Genomic DNA, 17,246 nt, shown 5'->3' with positions numbered 1-17,246 from the left:
AACACATTCATAAGTATAAACAGGTGTACTCACAACACACTAACACGGACATGCATCGAAATAGATTTACCACACGCTCAAGTTAATACACAAATGCACACCACAGAAATACACAGACATAAATCCACAACAAAGACACACACACGCATACACACGCACACACACACAAAATCACCTTCTCCGGTTTGGCATCCCAGCATTGCGTCATGAGGTGCTGCAGGAAGAAGAAGTTCACTTCTTGGGGGATAGACGCCAGCTGCGGGCGTACGCCCTGCCGGATCCTCTTGGAGACCAGAAGCCGATGGGGGCCCACGCATGGGCGCCGGCCAGACAGTAGCTCGAATAGCACCATCCCGTACGAGAAGACGTCAACCTTCAGCCCCAGCACGCACTTAATCAGCTGCGATATATATCCCACCGAGTCCAGCCCCACCTCCTGCCGCGCACACGGAGCAGACCTTCTCGTCGTAGACCACACCGGGCCGGACCTCAGGCGCCTGGTACCCTGGTGTGCCCTCCACCCCTACGGCTCCCTCGCGGAACGACTGGCGACAGATGCCGTAGTCGGAGAGCTTCATGTTCACCGCCGCCTGCTCCTGCAAACGTTGCCATACCGTCAGGGGAAGGTGGCGTTACGTGTTGCGTGCGTGTCGCCCAACTTTGCTGTCACACGACGCCATGTGCTGTGTGTCCTGTGAAGTGACGGGCAATGCCACGTAGCAAATGTGATATAATGTTGAGTCAAACGTCATGGGATGGGCCCGGGGTTTGAAACGGAAATGCTTTGGTGTCAGTCAGCTGGACTCAGGCTTGGGAATGGAGGACGCTTTGCAATCGAGCATCTGTTCCCTTGGAAGCGTCCGTGTTTCAAGCATTCCGGTCGGCCATAAAACACGCAGAGGCTCATAAGCGTCTCTAAATGCCGGATTTCTTTCGACTCGAGAGGTGTACCTGCAGGGACCAAACCAGGATGTTGTCTGACTTGAGGTCACAGAAGATGATGTTCTTGCGGTGCAGGTAGCTGAGTCCAGCCGCCACTTGATAGGCCATCTTGTAGGTGACCATGTGACCAAGGGGCGCGTAGCCAGCACCTGCGAGTGGCACGGAGTGGGTTGGTCCTGGCCCAGCGATTGGCGGACGGCACGGAGTGTGTTGGGCCGGCCAGCGGGGCTCACCTTTGCGACGCCTCTCCTCCAAAATGACGTCAAGGCTGCCGAGTGGTGCCAGCTCCAGCGCCAGGCAGAGCGGGTGTATGGACACACCTAGCAGGGCAACCACGCACGGGTGTCGCAGCGCGTGCAACGCAGCCGCCTCCTGCCGGAACTCCAAGAAGCAGCGGCACACCGCCGCTGACCGAAGATGCTTCATCAGCGTGTCCGCTGAGAGCCCATGTGTGCCAAACGGCGCCGAGTGAAACGCAGGACTTTCCGAGGATGCCGGCGCACGCAAATGCTCACCTGCATCTGGCGGACGTTTGCCTTTGATGCCAAAGCACTTGATGGCGACCGGCTGGTCTCGGTAGCGAGCGCGATAGACCACCGTGCCGCTGCCGCCCTGGCCGATGATGCCCAACTCATCCTCTGAATATTCCAGATGCTCCTTTTCCAGAAAGAGCCTGAACAATACCACAGAAGACAGAAATAGCGTCAAATGATGGCGGCTAGTTGTTCAAAAATCTGGACCAAAAGCATCCTTGTTTTAAAAGCCCCTTCCTCCTATTTTTTTTCCAATTCAGGCTTACATCATCATTTTTTTTTTTTAATCACATTTGCTCAGAGCCACTAGGATTGGCTCAGTCAAATCCAGATTTTCCGAGGATTCAAATCATTTTAAGGAATGTCTACCTTTTTAACTCCAAATAGGGAAAAAAACTAATTTCATTTCCACTTAGCAAGCCATTCCAGTGATGGGGATCTCACCCAATGGCATTTCTTGGCATCATACAGCTTAAAAATGTGTTACTTTTGGCACTCGGCATCTAGTGCAACCTGTCGGGCAATTTTGCTTGACATGTGAGGCCCCTTTAGACTCTGGTAGTTCTGGAAAACTTTGGTGGTTCTGGACGATATAAATACGATATAAAACTTGATTTGACCGTTAGCAATTTTTGTAAGAGGCACGTGCGCTGCTCAGCTTCATTGGGATCTCCATCTGAGGAAGGCGGCACTTTGGAAATGCACGACTTGCATTTAGTTCCTTTCACGAGTTGCTTGTCATTGTCAAGCGCGTGACTAAGTTGCGTCATCGAAGGATTCGTGTTTTTACCTAGCGGACTTAAGTTTTTCCCGATGTGAACTCTTGGAGCCAGTCGCCACCAACTGGGACTGAAAGCGCAATTAGGGAATGGCTTGCGGATTTAGAGCCTGGCTGTCTTGCTACTTGTAGCGCCACGGCGAGCAAGGACGCTGTCGGAATGGGATTTTTCCTTTTTGCTCAATTCCCTCGGAGCCAATGATTGAACTTGAAGTGGTGTGCAGATGACGCTAATAAGCTGAAGCACTTTTGAAATCCACTTCTGTTTTGCATTTGTGTGTCCTGATTTGGATCATGCGATATTGTCAACTTTAAAGGGTCAACTTTGAATATCGCTCAAGACAACAATACGGTTATTTCCCAAAATTACATTTAAATTACCTGTACAATACAGGGTAAGATAGGATTCAAAACAGATTGAACTTCAAACTTTGGACCATGGACGAATTATAACAAAGAGCTCAAATTTTCAAGGTGCATTTACGCAAATGAATGTGCCATTATTAATATTTTTATCTATATGAATCGGTTATCTTTTGCCTTGTCCGTTGTGCAAGTAAAGTGTTGGCTTATTCCTAAATTGCTCTGATTCTGGCATCTCAATCATCAATCCAGCGCTCAGCCAATCGTGTGTATGCAGCGGCGCTACATTGCTGCATGCTAACGTACGCCTTGGAAGCCCAACTTTTTAAAAGTGTGCCAATGAGCCCAAGCTAAGTCTACAGGTCAGAGGACTCCGTTATTTCGTCCCGTCGCTTTCAAAGTTAGCTCCAAAAAGTGTCAATGAGTAGAAGTGATATAGGTATTGTGAGCGGGTGCGAGCTTGATCGAGTCACATCAAGAGCTGGAACCGGAACGCCCAAATTCCCAACCCTACTCAAAATCCTCGTTTGAATTGGATTATGTGAGTCTGATGCGGCAACCTGTCATGCCGGTTTGAAGAAATGACCCAAGAGCAGTTCAAAAGACCAGCGATCAACCCAGACAATCAGAGTGGGCAGCGCGGCGTGGTAATACCGTGCCGGAAAGTCGGTCAAGAAGAGTTCCGGCACCAGCTCCCGAAGCGGCACCATGCGCTTAGGGTGCCGAGGGCATGTGATGTGTTCCGCCTCTGCCGCCGCCAAAGCGCAATCCTCCATGTTGAATAGGTGAACTTCGCCGCTGTCGTCACAGTCGCCACCGGGCTCCAGCTCCGACAGAGTGACGCAGAGCGGGCAGGGTGCGTAGCGTTCCAGGACCAGGCTGCCGTCGCTCTCACAGGCCGTCAGCGCTGCGTGGCACAAACGGGCAAGTGGGCAAAAGCAGCTTTACTTGAGTCAGGCTGCCGTCGCTCTCACAGGCCGTCAGCGCTGCGTGGCACAAACGGGCAAATGGGCAAAAGCAGCTTTACTTGAGTCAGCGCTTGGTCGGATTGCGGGCAGATGGCCATCGGACCGACACGAGTCTTGTACTTGTCGCTATCGACTTTGCTTTGTTTGGATGGCGGCTGCCAAAGCGGGCTTGTGCTCCGGGGTTGAGTCGTGGGCATTCCTGCGCTGCCGCTTGCTTTCAGCTCCCGCAAGGGCGGGAACACTCGAAGCCTTCGAGGCCCATGGAAATAACGGCAATGTTTTGCCACGTGTTTTGTGGTGACGCTAATTTCATTTTTGGTCACAGATGAAAAGTGGCAGAGTTGTGTCTTAGCGCATTCAAATTCGCTTCCCGCCACTCGAGTTGTCAATTTGTGCAGAGGGACATATGACCTCAAATGGTGGGACGCGGCAGCCGTTTTGCTCTCACTTTTGGTAAAATCAAATGTGTTATTTCATCGTGAAGGTGTAGTGTAGCGTGTCTATAAAGGGACAATGTGTAATAATTTGACCATTTTTCATGAAAAAGGAAAACATTAAATGATTATAAATTTTAAAAACTTGCAAATAAATGTGTTCTTAACAACCAACAGTATGTTTTAAATATAATCGTAGGTATTGTTATCATTAAATTATATTACATTGGGGTGGCACTTCTCCGGAGGCTGCCAGGTCTGTTATAGCTATGGACAATGGTAAATGCATCTTACACATTGTCCCGTTAAGGTTCATACTGTATGAGAACTAGATTGCGCAACACACATCAATCGACCAACATTTGGAAACAATTGCGTCGGCACCACGGGCACTTTTCAAGCTGAAGAATGACCACTTTGGACACCCCTGCCCTGGATTTGCAGTTTTGACGGACCCACCTGGAAACCACTGTTCGATGAGGGCGTTGATGTGATCCATGATGAAAGCCATGGCCGAGAAGTCCCGGCTCTCCGACTGGCAGATGATCTTGATGCCACTGCTCTTCTTCTTCTTCCAGTTGACGTCTGTAGACTCCACACTACATGCGGCACACACATGCAAGCGCTGACTTGCACATCGCCAAGCCGCTGTTCGGTTTTCGGAAGCGCGGTGAGCAAAGTGAGCAACAGTAACCCGAAAAAAAGGCCCAATGTGTGGATGGCCCAAGTGGCTTCTCTCAATGGAAGAAAACGGATCCATTTAGATCCATTTCTTCTGGACCAAAAGGTATGGGCCCCCTGGACAAGGCCAAAAGTAACACGCGCCCATGTGTTGCTGTGACCACAAAGGAATGCACTACAGAAGCGTGACCTGTGGAAGTCGATACACTGAAATAATTGTCACAATTCCAATATTCATACAGTTGCAAGTTGTTTGCGTCTTCTCTGGTGTGATTGAGTGATGCAGAAAGCCAATGGGGGCCGGCCTGACCTGAGGTAACCTCCGTCGAAGGTGACCAGCAGCCCCTCCCTCCAGTAGACAGTCTGATGGCGGCGCACTCGGAATGTACTGCAGCGGTTCGTCTGTTGGCTTCCTTCGAAGCGGTAAAACACCGGCGCCACCATCCGGTCGCATCGGGTGCCGCGCTTGGCCTCCAGCAACTGGCACAAGTGCATATGCATACGTCAAGCGTGGCCAAGGTACACGCGTCAATAAACATGTCAGTGGGGTGGATGGGAAAAGCGGCAAGCAGGGCGCGCACCTGCTGGTCCATGTCGGCGAGGCTGATGAGCATCCTGGCGATGAAGCGCTCCCAGAAGCCCGCCGGCACAAAGCTCATCTGAAAGAGCCGCTGCAGTGTGTCGGTGCGGGGACGCCGAAAGCGGTGCAGGTCCACACCGGGCTTGGCGGGCAGGAGGTGAGGCAACAGGTAGCTGGAAAATGCAGCCATCACACCGGCTGTCGCGTGCAACCACGCCTGGGTGCCGACTTGGGTGTCCATTTGAATTTTGGCAATTTTCAAATTGGGGACTGTACTACATATTACACGGCGACTACGAATTACATGGCAGCTGTGAGTGACATGGTCCCGTACAGTAGCAGAGCCACACTGTGTGTCAGCTTTAATTTGGCTGGCGTCTGCCCGGTCCTTGTGTCAACAATCAGCTCCCTTCGACACATTTGTTCCCAGGTTTGTTTCACTTTGCACATCCTCCTTGCGTTTGGTGTGTGTAATGTGTCCCGTGCGCATTTAATACACACACACATCAATTTTCTTGAGTTCTCTAAGGCGCGGTGAGTTACCTGTCATTGGCCACGGGAAGCGCAATCTCAAACTTGGCCAGGAACTGGAAGTACTGATCCTCGGTGCGGCTGGTGAACCCGGTCCCGATCAGCAGCATCTGGATCGCAGGTCCCCAAAAGCGTTAGCCCCCACCTGGACAAGCGGGCGGCCCCTCCCCGTCTCACTCACCCGGAGGTCCCGGGCCCGCATGACGCCATTAGCAGCCGGGCAGCGAGACGACTCCAGGCTCACAATCCTCCGCAGGCACTCAGCCAGCCACACAGGACACAGGAAGTAGAGGGTGCGCAGGCTGCGGCTGCTGTCCGGGAAGTGGAGCAACGTCCCAGTCTCCACCAGGAAGTGGATGGCTGCGGCGTGGGAACATTAGAGGGCGAGTTTCCGCAGACGCTCGAGCCAGCGTGGATGCCGAAAGGCCATGTGCTCAACGTACCAGCCGGCAGGTCGTCGTAGTGCGCAATGTCGCTTCCCATGTCGCTCTCCACCATGCGCTCCAGCTCAACCTCCGTCAGGAACTGAACTTCCTCCTCGGCGTGACGCCGCCGCCTCTCAGCCTCTGCCACCTCCCGCAGGCGCCTGTAACTCCTGGGGATCTGCTGACAAAAGCTCGTCATCATGCTACCAAGCCCGACACTCGTTGCAAACATGTCTCTCACACACACACACACAAGGTAAGGTACTAGTCAAATGGTTAGTCACATACTAGACTTGAGGCACACTGGATTAGTCCACATGTCCATGTCACATGCAAGTTCATAGCAGTCAGAACCTAGCCATGCGTGAGTCCGCTAAACGTTAGCTAGCGGCTACTTACATGTTTATGTCTCATACTAGGGACAACAGGCATCCGAGGCGCGTGTGTGCCAAACCTACTCCATATTAGTCAGAGGTTTATCATACAAGTCGCTTACATAGCAATTACGAATCAAACTCTAGTCATAAGCTAGTCACATTTAGTCCAAAAATACACAAGACAAATTCTAGTCAGAAAATGGCCACATTCTCATTGCCGTGTACAAAGAGTCATGTCGCATATGGACCACGGACGTTTTTTGTTGCAAGCCATTGATCAGATCAACATGCATCGGCGACTCAGGAGCACTCACCATCCTGCCCAGCAGCTTCACCCCGCAGGCCGGCGCCTTGCAGGTGTCTTTCATGGAGAGCACCACCTGCCGGATCAGCTTCTTGAGGTCGTCCATGCCCTCCAACGTCTTGCACGACACCTCGCTGAGATACGCAGAGCATCAAGGCGACCGCTGCCAGCCTTGGGCCCATGGGGCAGGTGACGGCGGAACTGACCACAGGTGCGCGACAGTAACGTCAGGGTAACCGCTGGCTCGGGCGCCCGAGGGAGAGCGACACAGCGCCAGGATGTATGCCCTCAGCGTGGCCAGGCGCTCTGTGCGGAACTTGGCCTCAATCAGGTCCAGGTGGGTTCCCACCACCACCACCGCAGAGTTGGGTGCCCGGGCCTGTAGAAAAACAACATTTGTCATAGTTCCGTGAAAGCGTTAGACGCCTCACCTCGATGTTGAGCAACCACGTCCGCAGGTTGGCCACGGCCTCCTCGCCCAGCATCAAGTTCCAGGTGAGCACATAGAGGGCGCTGTCTGTGAAGAAGCACGGCGTGATAGCCGACATGCCAGATGGGCCGCCCACGTCCCAAACATTAAACGCCAACTTCTGACACTGCAACGACACATATGTCGCTTACGAGCCCGTCGCAGGAGCGGCCGCATATTTGATCCCTATTTACCCGCCGCGAGTCCCCTCGCTCACACCCTACCCACTCTGCGTATGGTCATTCAATGTAAAGTACAAGTTGAACACAAGATATGGGCCACACACCAGTTGCGCCAGTCACAGTTCATTCTGGTCAAGTCTAGGTGCCAGTCGTAAGCTCGATGGAGTATGGGTCAAAAGTCTCATGCGGGTAACATGCAAGTCACATACCGGTTACGTACGCCACACACAAGTGATAGTGGTTGCCTACAAGTCACATACAAGTACTAGTCAGATATTACTGCCGCAAGTCAAAACACTGGATAAATAAAAGTCACGTTCTCCACGCATACTGGTCAAATGTACCAAGGTAAAAAAAAACAAGTCATGCATGTCACTTGCCAGCGACTAAGTCATCTTGCTGGGCTCGTACACGTCCTGCTTGGCGCTCATAGCAGTTAAATACAAGTCAAACAAAGCTGCTAGCTAGCGGGGGCACAAAATAGAGCTACAAGTGCAAGAGTGGCAAGCTAAGTGTCAAGGTAAGTGAGACACGGTAGCCCCGTGTGCTCACGTGGTGATTGCCGGCAGAGTCCATTTCCCAGGTGGACGTGGAAACGCTGCGGCAGTCCGGCGGCGTGAATGCAGCGGCCGGTGCCTTGCCCGTCTGCAGCGCGTGCAGAAGGGAAGATTTGCCCTGGCGCGGCGGGCCGATCAGCAGCATCTTAAGCAGGGAGCACGGCTTGGCCTCGCGCAGCTGCGCACGCAGGAAGCCCAAAACTGATGCTGCACCTGAGGCGCCAACAAACACCACAAAGTTTTGCATATCTCAGGGTAGATGTTTATCATGATCACTCATCATCATCCTTGCTTTGCTGAGTGTGCGCTCATTTTCATGATTTCAAGATTTTTCAGGACAAAATGAACAGAATAAAGCAAAGGAAGCAAGACTAGACATGGCGGAATCAAGTTTGAGGCCGCTTGGTTATTGCCTGGCCGCCTTCTTCTTCCAATTGTTGCCTCCACTTTAGAATACGGCCTGGAGAAAATAAAGAGCTGCGCAAAAAGCCTGCGAGGACGCTATGCATGCAACGGCACCTTTACGGACTTTAACAACTTATGCCGCGTTCAGATGGAGTGCGAAGAGTGGACGGTTTTGTATTGTAGTCAATGGAGTTCGCGCGACGGCCGCAATGACGCGTTGAGCGACGCAATGGAGCAACGCGCGGCGTGTAATTACGCGTGGCACGGGAAGTTAAAAAATTTGAACTTTTGTCGCGTGTCGCGTCGCGTCAGCCAATCAGCTTCGGGAATGTTCAACGGCTCACACAAGATGTAGGAATGAATCATGGCGGCTGCTTTGCGTCACCCGGAGCTACCCAATACGGCCAGCTGAGCTTTCAATACAAAAATGGAGCCAAGTAAGCGCACTCACTTGGCTTGGAGAAAGGCGGAAGGGAGATCTTGGGACAACTGGTATGTGCAGCGTTTGCTTCCTTTTTTAACAGCTGTTGAACCGTAGTTACTATGCTAAGCTAACAATAGTGCAGCACTGACAGCACCGTATTTAGCACGGTCACTAGTATCAGCCACTTGATTGCGACATTGAAACTTTTTTTTTTGGGGGGGCAGGCGATTATTGTGTAAAAAAGAAGAATAAAGGTGCTGTCGGAGAACATATTGGCCACATCCTGGAAAAGTGAACGTTCTCAGCAATGCTCTCCTTTCCGGATCCACTGTAAAGTGCACAGCAACTTCACTCCCCTCCCCTCGCGTGACACTGTTGCGTAAAAAGTGAACTTCATCTTGAACTCACGACAAAACGCCTTGTATAGAGTTGTCTTGCATCCATTCCCTTCAGGCGTCAGAGGCTAATTTCCCATTCCGGCCACAAAGAATTCTCAATAACACTCAGTACATTGAAAATGGGCGTTAGGTATCGTTTGTGCATTGCGATTGTTTAGCTCTGTTGAGTGAACATAAGGGAAAGTCTACAGTACCTTCTCCCCTGACTTGTTGAGGCACATTGCTGACATTGAGATTTTCCATGTCCAGTTGCCACAGGTTGCTCAGCCCGCCCAGCGCTGACGGAAGCTCCTGAATGCCAGCGTTACTGCAAGCGCACGTGGCACGTTAGCATTGGCGCATTGCTACGGCAAACCATCCCAGGCCACTCACTTGGCCAAGTAGAGCTCACTGAGGCCACTCAGGGCACACACGGACGGTGGGACGCGCACCAAGCGGTTGTCGTTCAAATACAGAACCTCCAGGGAATCTTGCAGGAGCGCCGGGAACTCCACGGGACACGCTGGTCCGGTCACAATCGACAAGCGGGTCGGCGGCGCGGGGCCTGGGCAGGAGAGAAAGCTCCCCCGCAGGACCTACCTGGATCGGGTTCTTTTTTGCTCCATGTGGTCAAGAAGGCAAGTTTACTGGACTTTGGGTCCTGATCACTCCTGCAAGTGGAAGAGCAAGCGCGGGAGGGTCACCTCAAGTGCAAGCCCTCAATTGGACACGGCATACGCCAGCCACCCACGTACTCGCAATCGCCTTTCTTGTAGCCTACTTTGGTTAAAACACACAATGGGGCCGCGGAAAAATGTTGACATTGCAGAGTATAGTTCTTAGGCATTTCTATGGATCGGCACTCGTGTTTTCCTTATGGCGGCCTGTATGGTACTGTTAGCATATAAATCTTTGACCGCTGGTTAAACAACAGGTGTTCAAATGAAGAATTAGACAGACAGATAGACACCAATGAAAAGTGGACATACTTCCCCAGGAGGTTCCTGGACAGGTCTAGCGTCCTGAGCTGGGAGCAGGTCCAGTCTGACGGCGGTGGCAGAGTCCTGATGATGTTCCCACTCAACCGCAGCCAAAGCAGCGCCTGGTGCCGGGAGGTCAAGTGAGAGCACGTGTGAAAAGCAAAGCTGCAGAGAGCTGGCGGGCAAGCGCAAAGCGGGCTTGCGTTCTCTGCGGCACTGAGGGGCGGGCCAGCATTGCCAAGGGGAGCAAATACTCGTGCGCCTCAGGGGCTTCACCAAGCTTACTGACGTTGGCTTACACTCAGATTGGGCTTCGTTTTCTTGATTGTCTGGTTTTTCTTTCTTTTTTTTTGTTTAGTTTCAAGCGAGTTGTGGTTTTTGACAAGTATTGCGTGGGTTTCGGGCTTTAGTCAGGTCTCATGGTGGGTTGTCCTATTTGAGTCGTGGATCCTAGGGCGGGCGGTACCTCCAGTTGAAATAGGCTGGTGGGCAGATGTTGGAGGAGGTTATCTGACAAGTCCATGTCCTGCAGGTAATTTTTCCAGAAGATGGAGATGTTGTCCGGTAGCCCACTTATCTTATTAGACGACGCTCTGCACCGGTTCTGAAAGCCAAATCAACAAAGACCTCGATGAAAGGGCGCAAGCTCACGCCGACGGCCCGCCCTGGACCGGGTGCCGATGCTGACCAGGGGGCAGGCCCAGGGCTCTGGAAATCCAGCCAGCCGATTCCGAGACACGTTGAGGAGCCGAAGTGACTTGAGCGCTTGCATGATCTCAGTGGGCAGCGTGCTCAAAGCGTTGTCAGACAGGTCCAAGTCCTCCAGCTTGCGCAGGCCCAACCAGTTGGTCGCTGTTGTCGCAAATGCACAAAGAGGTGTGCCTAATTGCACGTCTGCCAGGAGGAGGACCTTGGCTGGTGGCTTACCTGGCGGGATGTCAAACAAGGTGCTTAACTGGTTTTTTGCCGCGCAAAGTTTCTTGAGGTCCGTCAGGTGGAGCAGTCCCACTGGTAAGATGCTCAGTTGGTTCTGGTCCACATTCAACTCGCGCAACCTGCACGCCACAGCAACACGTTGTTCACGTAGATGACAACATGCATGTGTGAGCATAGGTATGCACCGAGCGCACACACAAGCATATGTACACACACTGGGTAGGCTGAGGTTTGGTTCCTCGGCTGTCCTGCCGAGTTCTGGGCTTGTGTGCCCTTGAGCACAAGACTAGCTGCACATAGCAGGAAGCTGGCTTTAAAGGTGGCCTCTAGACACATGGTTCTTGGTGAAGTTCCCAGAGGCACCATAGGCAGGTTGTATTTCTAGTGTTTTTGACCAGTATGCAAAACGTATCCAAGCGCAGCCCTTAATAGTCAAGTACCCCATCTAACTTCCAAGTGACAAGCAGCGAGACAATGGTCCCCATTTTTACGGTCATTGTACAGTGGTATAAAAACGTTTGGGCACGCCTGATCATTTTCAAAATTTTCCTTTGTTAATCATTAATGGTTTCGATCAGGAATTTCAGTAAAATATATCATATAGCAGATAAACACTGTGATATCTGGTATCACCTTGTGCTCCCCCCAGGGGGACCCGCCCTACTATTTGAGAAGCACTGATGTAGGATAGGACAATGAGCTTGCCAAACAATTTTTTCCCTCTAATTAGTGCTAAAGGTGTCCAAATCAATAAAACAACAAAGGTGTCCAAATTTATGCACCTGCCAACTTTTAAGTAATTATTGCACACTTTCTGTAAATCCTATGAACTTCATTTCACTTCTCAAATATCATTGTGTTTAACTGCTATTATAATTTTATCAAGAAGAATAAAGGGGTGCCCAAACATTTCCATACCACTGTATGTCCCGGAGGGGGATTAAACCATACACCTCCCAACATCACACATGCTTCCGCTAGGCCGCTGAGCCAATCAGTTATGTACCTAGTGCAGATAATTTCATGCGAGTCGGTGACAGGCGGCAGCTGAGTCAAACGGTTGTGGGACAGGTCCAAGGTCTGGAGACGCAGAAAACCCCAAGGAAGGATGGAGGGCAGAGACGACAAATGGTTCCAGGACAAATCCAAGTGCGTGATCAGACAGGACACATCCAGCAGCCAGGAAAGTTCCAACCAAGGAAGAGACAGGCCACTCCAACACACGCTTAGTGCCTGCGCAAACGCCACAAAGGAACATCTGTCAGGTAGGGCTGCACAATTAATTGAATTGTTAATCGCGATCATGATATTGTATATTGTCCCTCTTTTTTGGGACCGGCCCTACCTGCCTTCACCCTAACTGGGAAGGCGCCATAACTCTTTCTAGAAACATAGATTAATGTTTGAGGCTTCCATGACTTCTCACATTAGAGCATGTCGGGTCGCAAGCGAGTAGCAAGCCTACTAAAACGGGTGTGGATGTCGTTAAGGCTAGAGTTAACTGGCACTAGGCTGGACTGCTACAACACACATAGTATACTTAGTCTAGGTCACTGCAATCCACACACTGTTTCAATACCTAATGCTGAATCCCCGAGTGATAAGATTTCTGCTGAGGTGGAGTTAAGGAAAGTAGCAATGCCTCCTTAACCGGTCGGATTAGTGACATAATACCTCGACGGAATATTAATATTAATACGTGCGTTGTAGCCGTCAACAATCGAATTCCTACATTACTAACATTGCGACGAGGTTTTAATTATTGAAAATACAAACCGAGCCCCAGCCATCAAAATTTTGTGAGTATTAGTACTACTAACATTAAGACTTATCATAGTTCAGGAAAAATTTCTCAGTTTAAATTTGGCTTCAAAAATATTAGGTCACTCCCCTCAAAAGCCCTTTTTGTAAATTATCCTATTACAGATCACAATCTTAAAGTGCTTGGTCTCTGTGAAACCTGGTTAAAATCAAATGAATTTTTATCTTTAAATGAGGCCTTAGCCCCAAACTTTGTGGGCTGACACGTTGCCCGTCCTTGTAAAAAAGGGGGAGGTGTCGCCCTAATTTCAGAATCTGATATCAAACTCAGCACGAGCACTAATCACACCTTCAAGACATTTGAGACTTTCGTTATGCGATCGAGCTCCTCACCACCATTCTATGTGGTAGTTACTTACCGTCCTCCTGGTCCATATTGTGGATTCTTAGATGAATTCCCTGAACTTATGGCTGATTTAATTAATCATGCAGATAATATATTAATTATGGGTGACTTCCATATTATTATGAACTCCCCATTGGAGCCACTTAATGTAGCATTTCAACCAAAAATCAATGCATTTGGTTTTACACATATAATAGAAGCAGCGACACACTGGAATGGTAATATCTTAGATTTAGTGTTAACCCGTGGCCTAACTGCCTCAAATGTCACAATTTGGCCGTATACCAACACTATGTCTGATCATTATCTTATAACATTTGAAGTCCTAGCTCAGTGTGGTCTTATTGACCACAACCAAGGCTTTAAGAGCCATGATATTAACTCAGCGATTTCATGATAGATAACAATAGATTTAAACTCCTTCAGTCAGGTTTTAGGGCCAACCACTCAACTGAGACAGCCCTTGTAAAAGTGACGAATGATCTTCTCTTAGCCATGGATTCCAACATCTCATCAATATTATTATTGCTTGACCTTAGTGTTGCATTTGACACTATTGATCATCATATTCTTATAGGACGTCTTAAATCGTGTGTTGGTATCTCAAGATCAGCACTTTGTTGGTTCAGATCTTACATCCTGGGAAGGACGCATAGTGTCTCTTATGGCAATGCGATCTCTGAATCTTTCTCCGTATCATGTGGTATCCCGCAGGGGTCAATACTTGGTCCCTTACTGTTCAACATCTGCATGATTCCTCTTGGCGATATTATACGTAAACATGCTATTAGTTTTCATTGCGATGCTGACGATACCCAAATATACATGCATTTAGAAATACCAGATCCGTGCAACTGCAGTAAACTGGATGCCTGCCTTGCCAAGATTAAACAGTGGATCTCTTTCAATTTAACATAACATGACAAGAACTGCCTTTTTTTAACCTTCGCAACATCCGAAGATTTGCCCTATTCTGTCTTTTAGCGATGCTGAAACATTAATTCATGCATTTGGTATGTTGTGCCCTGACTATTGTAACGTTTTGTTGCATCCCATGTCCTGCGTCAAAAGCCTGCAGTTTGTACAAAATGCAGCAGCGAAACTCTTGACAAGAAGGATGATAAAGTTCGATCATATTACTCCGATATTAGCTGACCTACATTGGCTTCCAATACACCTGAGATGTGATTTTAAGGTGTTGTTAATTACTTATAAAATTTTACACGGTTTAGCTCCTTCCTATCTCGTCTACCTAGCATTACCATATGTTCCATCCAACAACTTCAATACAAAATGACGGGTTAAAAAAAAGTCCGCGGGATCAAGGGCCTTTTCCACTCACCCGCCAGTACTATGGAATGGTCTACCTATGGAAGTTTGTGCAGCCACCTCAGTAGAAATCATTAAATCCCGACTAAAAACACATTTATACTTGAAAGCATTTAGTTAATGGGCCTGTCTGCAGCCTTCTTTATTTCCTGCCCCCTTCTCCCGGAGAAATGGGAGAGCTAGATGGTGAAGGTTGACTTGACCGCCCCCATTTGGTCCTGTACTGATCGACCATCGAGGGTTAAGAGATCGACCGTCTGCGGTCCACTTGGTTGGACTGTGGAAAGGTTCCTGCCCAATGGCTTTGCCTGCTGTCAAATCATCATTGCATTATTTCGCACAAAGTTTTCTGTCATCTATATTGTATACCTGTATTTGTCTGTAATGTGTATCTATTTGACTGTATTTGGTACATGCAGCATCCACTTCAACCTGTGGGCCTGGCGGGGGGCTACTCCCACCTGTGGTCCCTTCTGAAGGTTTCTGATTCTCCCCAATTTGGGGTTTTTGAGTTTTTCATTCCCCTTCTAGGAGCTTTGACAGGGGATGCTGTTGTGTACCTTTCACCAAAAAGATGTCTCTGTATGACTTCTTTTTTCAAAAGAAGTCTCGACATGACCTCTTTGCATCTGTGAAGCCCTTTGAGACTTCGGTGATTCAGGGCTATACAAATAAAATTTGATTAATTGATATTGGCTGCCATGATTAATTAAGATGATAATCGGCAAAATTGACATTTAAAAAGCCGGCTGTTAAATCAAGCACTTTAGGTCATCCTACCACCATGGGGCAAACGCAAGGTTAAGACTTCATTAAGCTTAGAAATAGCAAGGGAGCAAATCCTGAAAGAAGGACGGCAGCTTTGTTTATGCTTGACAAGCACTGCTCCACTCGTCAGAATGACGTCTTTTCAGCAACCACACCCATAACGCATACATTCCGGAATTTCTTTACAGCGCGGAAGCGCTGGGCAGATAGCATGGCAGACGAACTATTGCTTATAGAAGTTCCCTGGTAATAAAAAAATAAAAAAATAAATAAATAAATTAGAGTGGGACGCGTTGACAACGCTGAAGGTTGGAAAATGCGATTTGAATAAATTGGGTTTGAAATGATCAAAAATGACATTTTGCTGCTAAGTCCATACTCACTTGGAGTGATTCTGGTACTTTTGTCTTGTTTTTTCTTGCAACCAAACTAATCGTCTGTTGTAGATGTTGTTACAAGCCTGTTGTAGTATGTGGCTTGATTCTAAGGAGATTTCATTTTTTTCATTGGTTTGTAATTTGCCCTGTGTCTTGTCTTACCCTGTGTGCCAAGTTTTTGTCATAATTATTATTTACTTCATTATTGTTTACTTTACCTTCCCACCTGGAAGGGGGCTCCTCCCACCTGTGGTCCCTTCTGGAGGGTTCTAAATTTCCCCTAATTGGGGTTTTTGAGTTTTTCCTTCCCCTTTCTGGGAGCTTTGACAGGGGATGCTGTTGTGTACCTTACACTGAAAAGATGTCTCTGTACGACTTCTTTTTTCAAAAGAGGTCTCCACATGACCTCTTTTCATCTGTGAAGCCCTTTGAGACTTTGGTGATTTAGGGCTATACAAATAAAATTTGATTGATTGATTTACTTTATTACTTTTATTTGAGTGCATTATTATATGTATATCAATGCCTGAAGCCTTGTTTATATATACCACCGGTTTTAAAAAAGTGCAATAGACATGTTTGACCAAACATGATGAAGAATCGTGATGAATAATCGTGATTTCAATATTGGCCAAAATAATCTTGATTATAATTTTGGCCATAATTGTGCAGCCCTACCGTCAGGCGTCTGTAACGGGGCCAAGTGCAGGCCCTCCGACGACGTGCTTCTGTGTTTTACCAAACCATTGGTCACTTCTAAGGAGGTGCTACTGGAGATCAAATTTGTGGGGATTCTACCTGAGTCATAAGTGACATTGAGGTGGGATCTAACCCAATGCGGTCTACAAAAGGAGTGCCCAAGTTTGGTCCTGCAGAGCACCCATCCTGTCTGTTTTAGCTGGCGCCTTCCAACAGTTCACCTGATTTAAATCATCGGCTTATCGGCAAGCTTCGCAGAAGCTTCATACCCACCCCGATCGTTTGAATCAGGTGTAGCGGATGTGTTTTGCATGGAAAACAGCTGGGAAAAGGGCTCTCTAGGTTACCCCTGGTTTGGCTTGGGTTGGGTTGGGCCTGGGTTGGACTCGAGTGGACTGCCACCATAGTCCAAGGTAAGCCTAGGTGCCGGTTTCTATGTAGCCTTAGCCCTTGTGCTCATCTCCATTGCTCTACAATGGCAGAAAGTCAACCTGCTGCCCATCCTGCGTGCTGCGCTGCAGTCTTCGTGCCAGCAGTCGCCCGCTCAAGTCGGGATAGTCCAGTAGAATGTAGGACGACAAAGCGGCTCCGTTGTCCAACAGGAAGTCAGCCAGCTCCTCGCTGCCTGCGAGACAGACAGCGCATGCTTAGTCATGGTCA

The 17,246-nt window shown here is 49.0% G+C and overlaps 1 protein-coding gene across 9 annotated transcripts in view; it reads right to left on the bottom strand.

Moving 5' to 3' along the window:
• The window catches only part of lrrk1 (leucine-rich repeat kinase 1), a 31,266-nt gene that overhangs the window by 6,456 nt on the left and 7,564 nt on the right, over positions 1–17,246 (bottom strand). For 6 of the 9 annotated variants that reach the window (XR_015865478.1, XM_088413881.1, XM_088413885.1 and 3 more), the window contains exons 6-29: positions 17,078–17,211; positions 12,253–12,479; positions 11,238–11,365; positions 10,999–11,162; positions 10,777–10,914; positions 10,320–10,432; positions 9,931–10,001; positions 9,724–9,853; positions 9,546–9,658; positions 8,120–8,337; positions 7,348–7,512; positions 7,123–7,295; positions 6,927–7,050; positions 6,254–6,413; positions 5,992–6,170; positions 5,823–5,920; positions 5,281–5,452; positions 5,010–5,179; positions 4,478–4,617; positions 3,271–3,523; positions 1,176–1,615; positions 952–1,091; positions 459–596; positions 176–373 (exon numbers count right to left, since the gene is read on the bottom strand). Coding sequence is in view for 8 of the 9 variants with exons in the window: in XM_088413881.1 (XP_088270007.1) it covers positions 176–373; positions 459–596; positions 952–1,091; positions 1,176–1,615; positions 3,271–3,523; positions 4,478–4,617; positions 5,010–5,179; positions 5,281–5,452; positions 5,823–5,920; positions 5,992–6,170; positions 6,254–6,413; positions 6,927–7,050; positions 7,123–7,295; positions 7,348–7,512; positions 8,120–8,337; positions 9,546–9,658; positions 9,724–9,853; positions 9,931–10,001; positions 10,320–10,432; positions 10,777–10,914; positions 10,999–11,162; positions 11,238–11,365; positions 12,253–12,479; positions 17,078–17,211 (3,986 nt within the window). In the remaining variant the exon portion in view is untranslated. Of the gene's footprint in view, positions 1–175; positions 374–458; positions 597–951; positions 1,092–1,175; positions 1,616–3,270; positions 3,524–4,477; positions 4,618–5,009; positions 5,180–5,280; positions 5,453–5,822; positions 5,921–5,991; positions 6,171–6,253; positions 6,417–6,926; positions 7,051–7,122; positions 7,296–7,347; positions 7,513–8,119; positions 8,338–9,545; positions 9,659–9,723; positions 9,854–9,930; positions 10,002–10,319; positions 10,433–10,776; positions 10,915–10,998; positions 11,163–11,237; positions 11,366–12,252; positions 12,480–17,077; positions 17,212–17,246 lie in introns of all 9 variants that reach the window. The other 3 variants (XM_088413884.1, XM_088413886.1, XM_088413883.1) reach the window with 2 other exon arrangements.

The sequence above is a fragment of the Hippichthys cyanospilos genome, chromosome 4 (genome assembly GCF_059441005.1).
Source record: "Hippichthys cyanospilos isolate Australia breed blue-spotted pipefish chromosome 4, RoL_Hcya_1.0, whole genome shotgun sequence".
NCBI classification, from domain to species: Eukaryota; Metazoa; Chordata; class Actinopteri; order Syngnathiformes; family Syngnathidae; genus Hippichthys; species Hippichthys cyanospilos.
The sequence above is the reverse complement of the archived record's forward strand: the minus strand, read 5'-3'. Positions and strand labels throughout refer to the sequence as shown.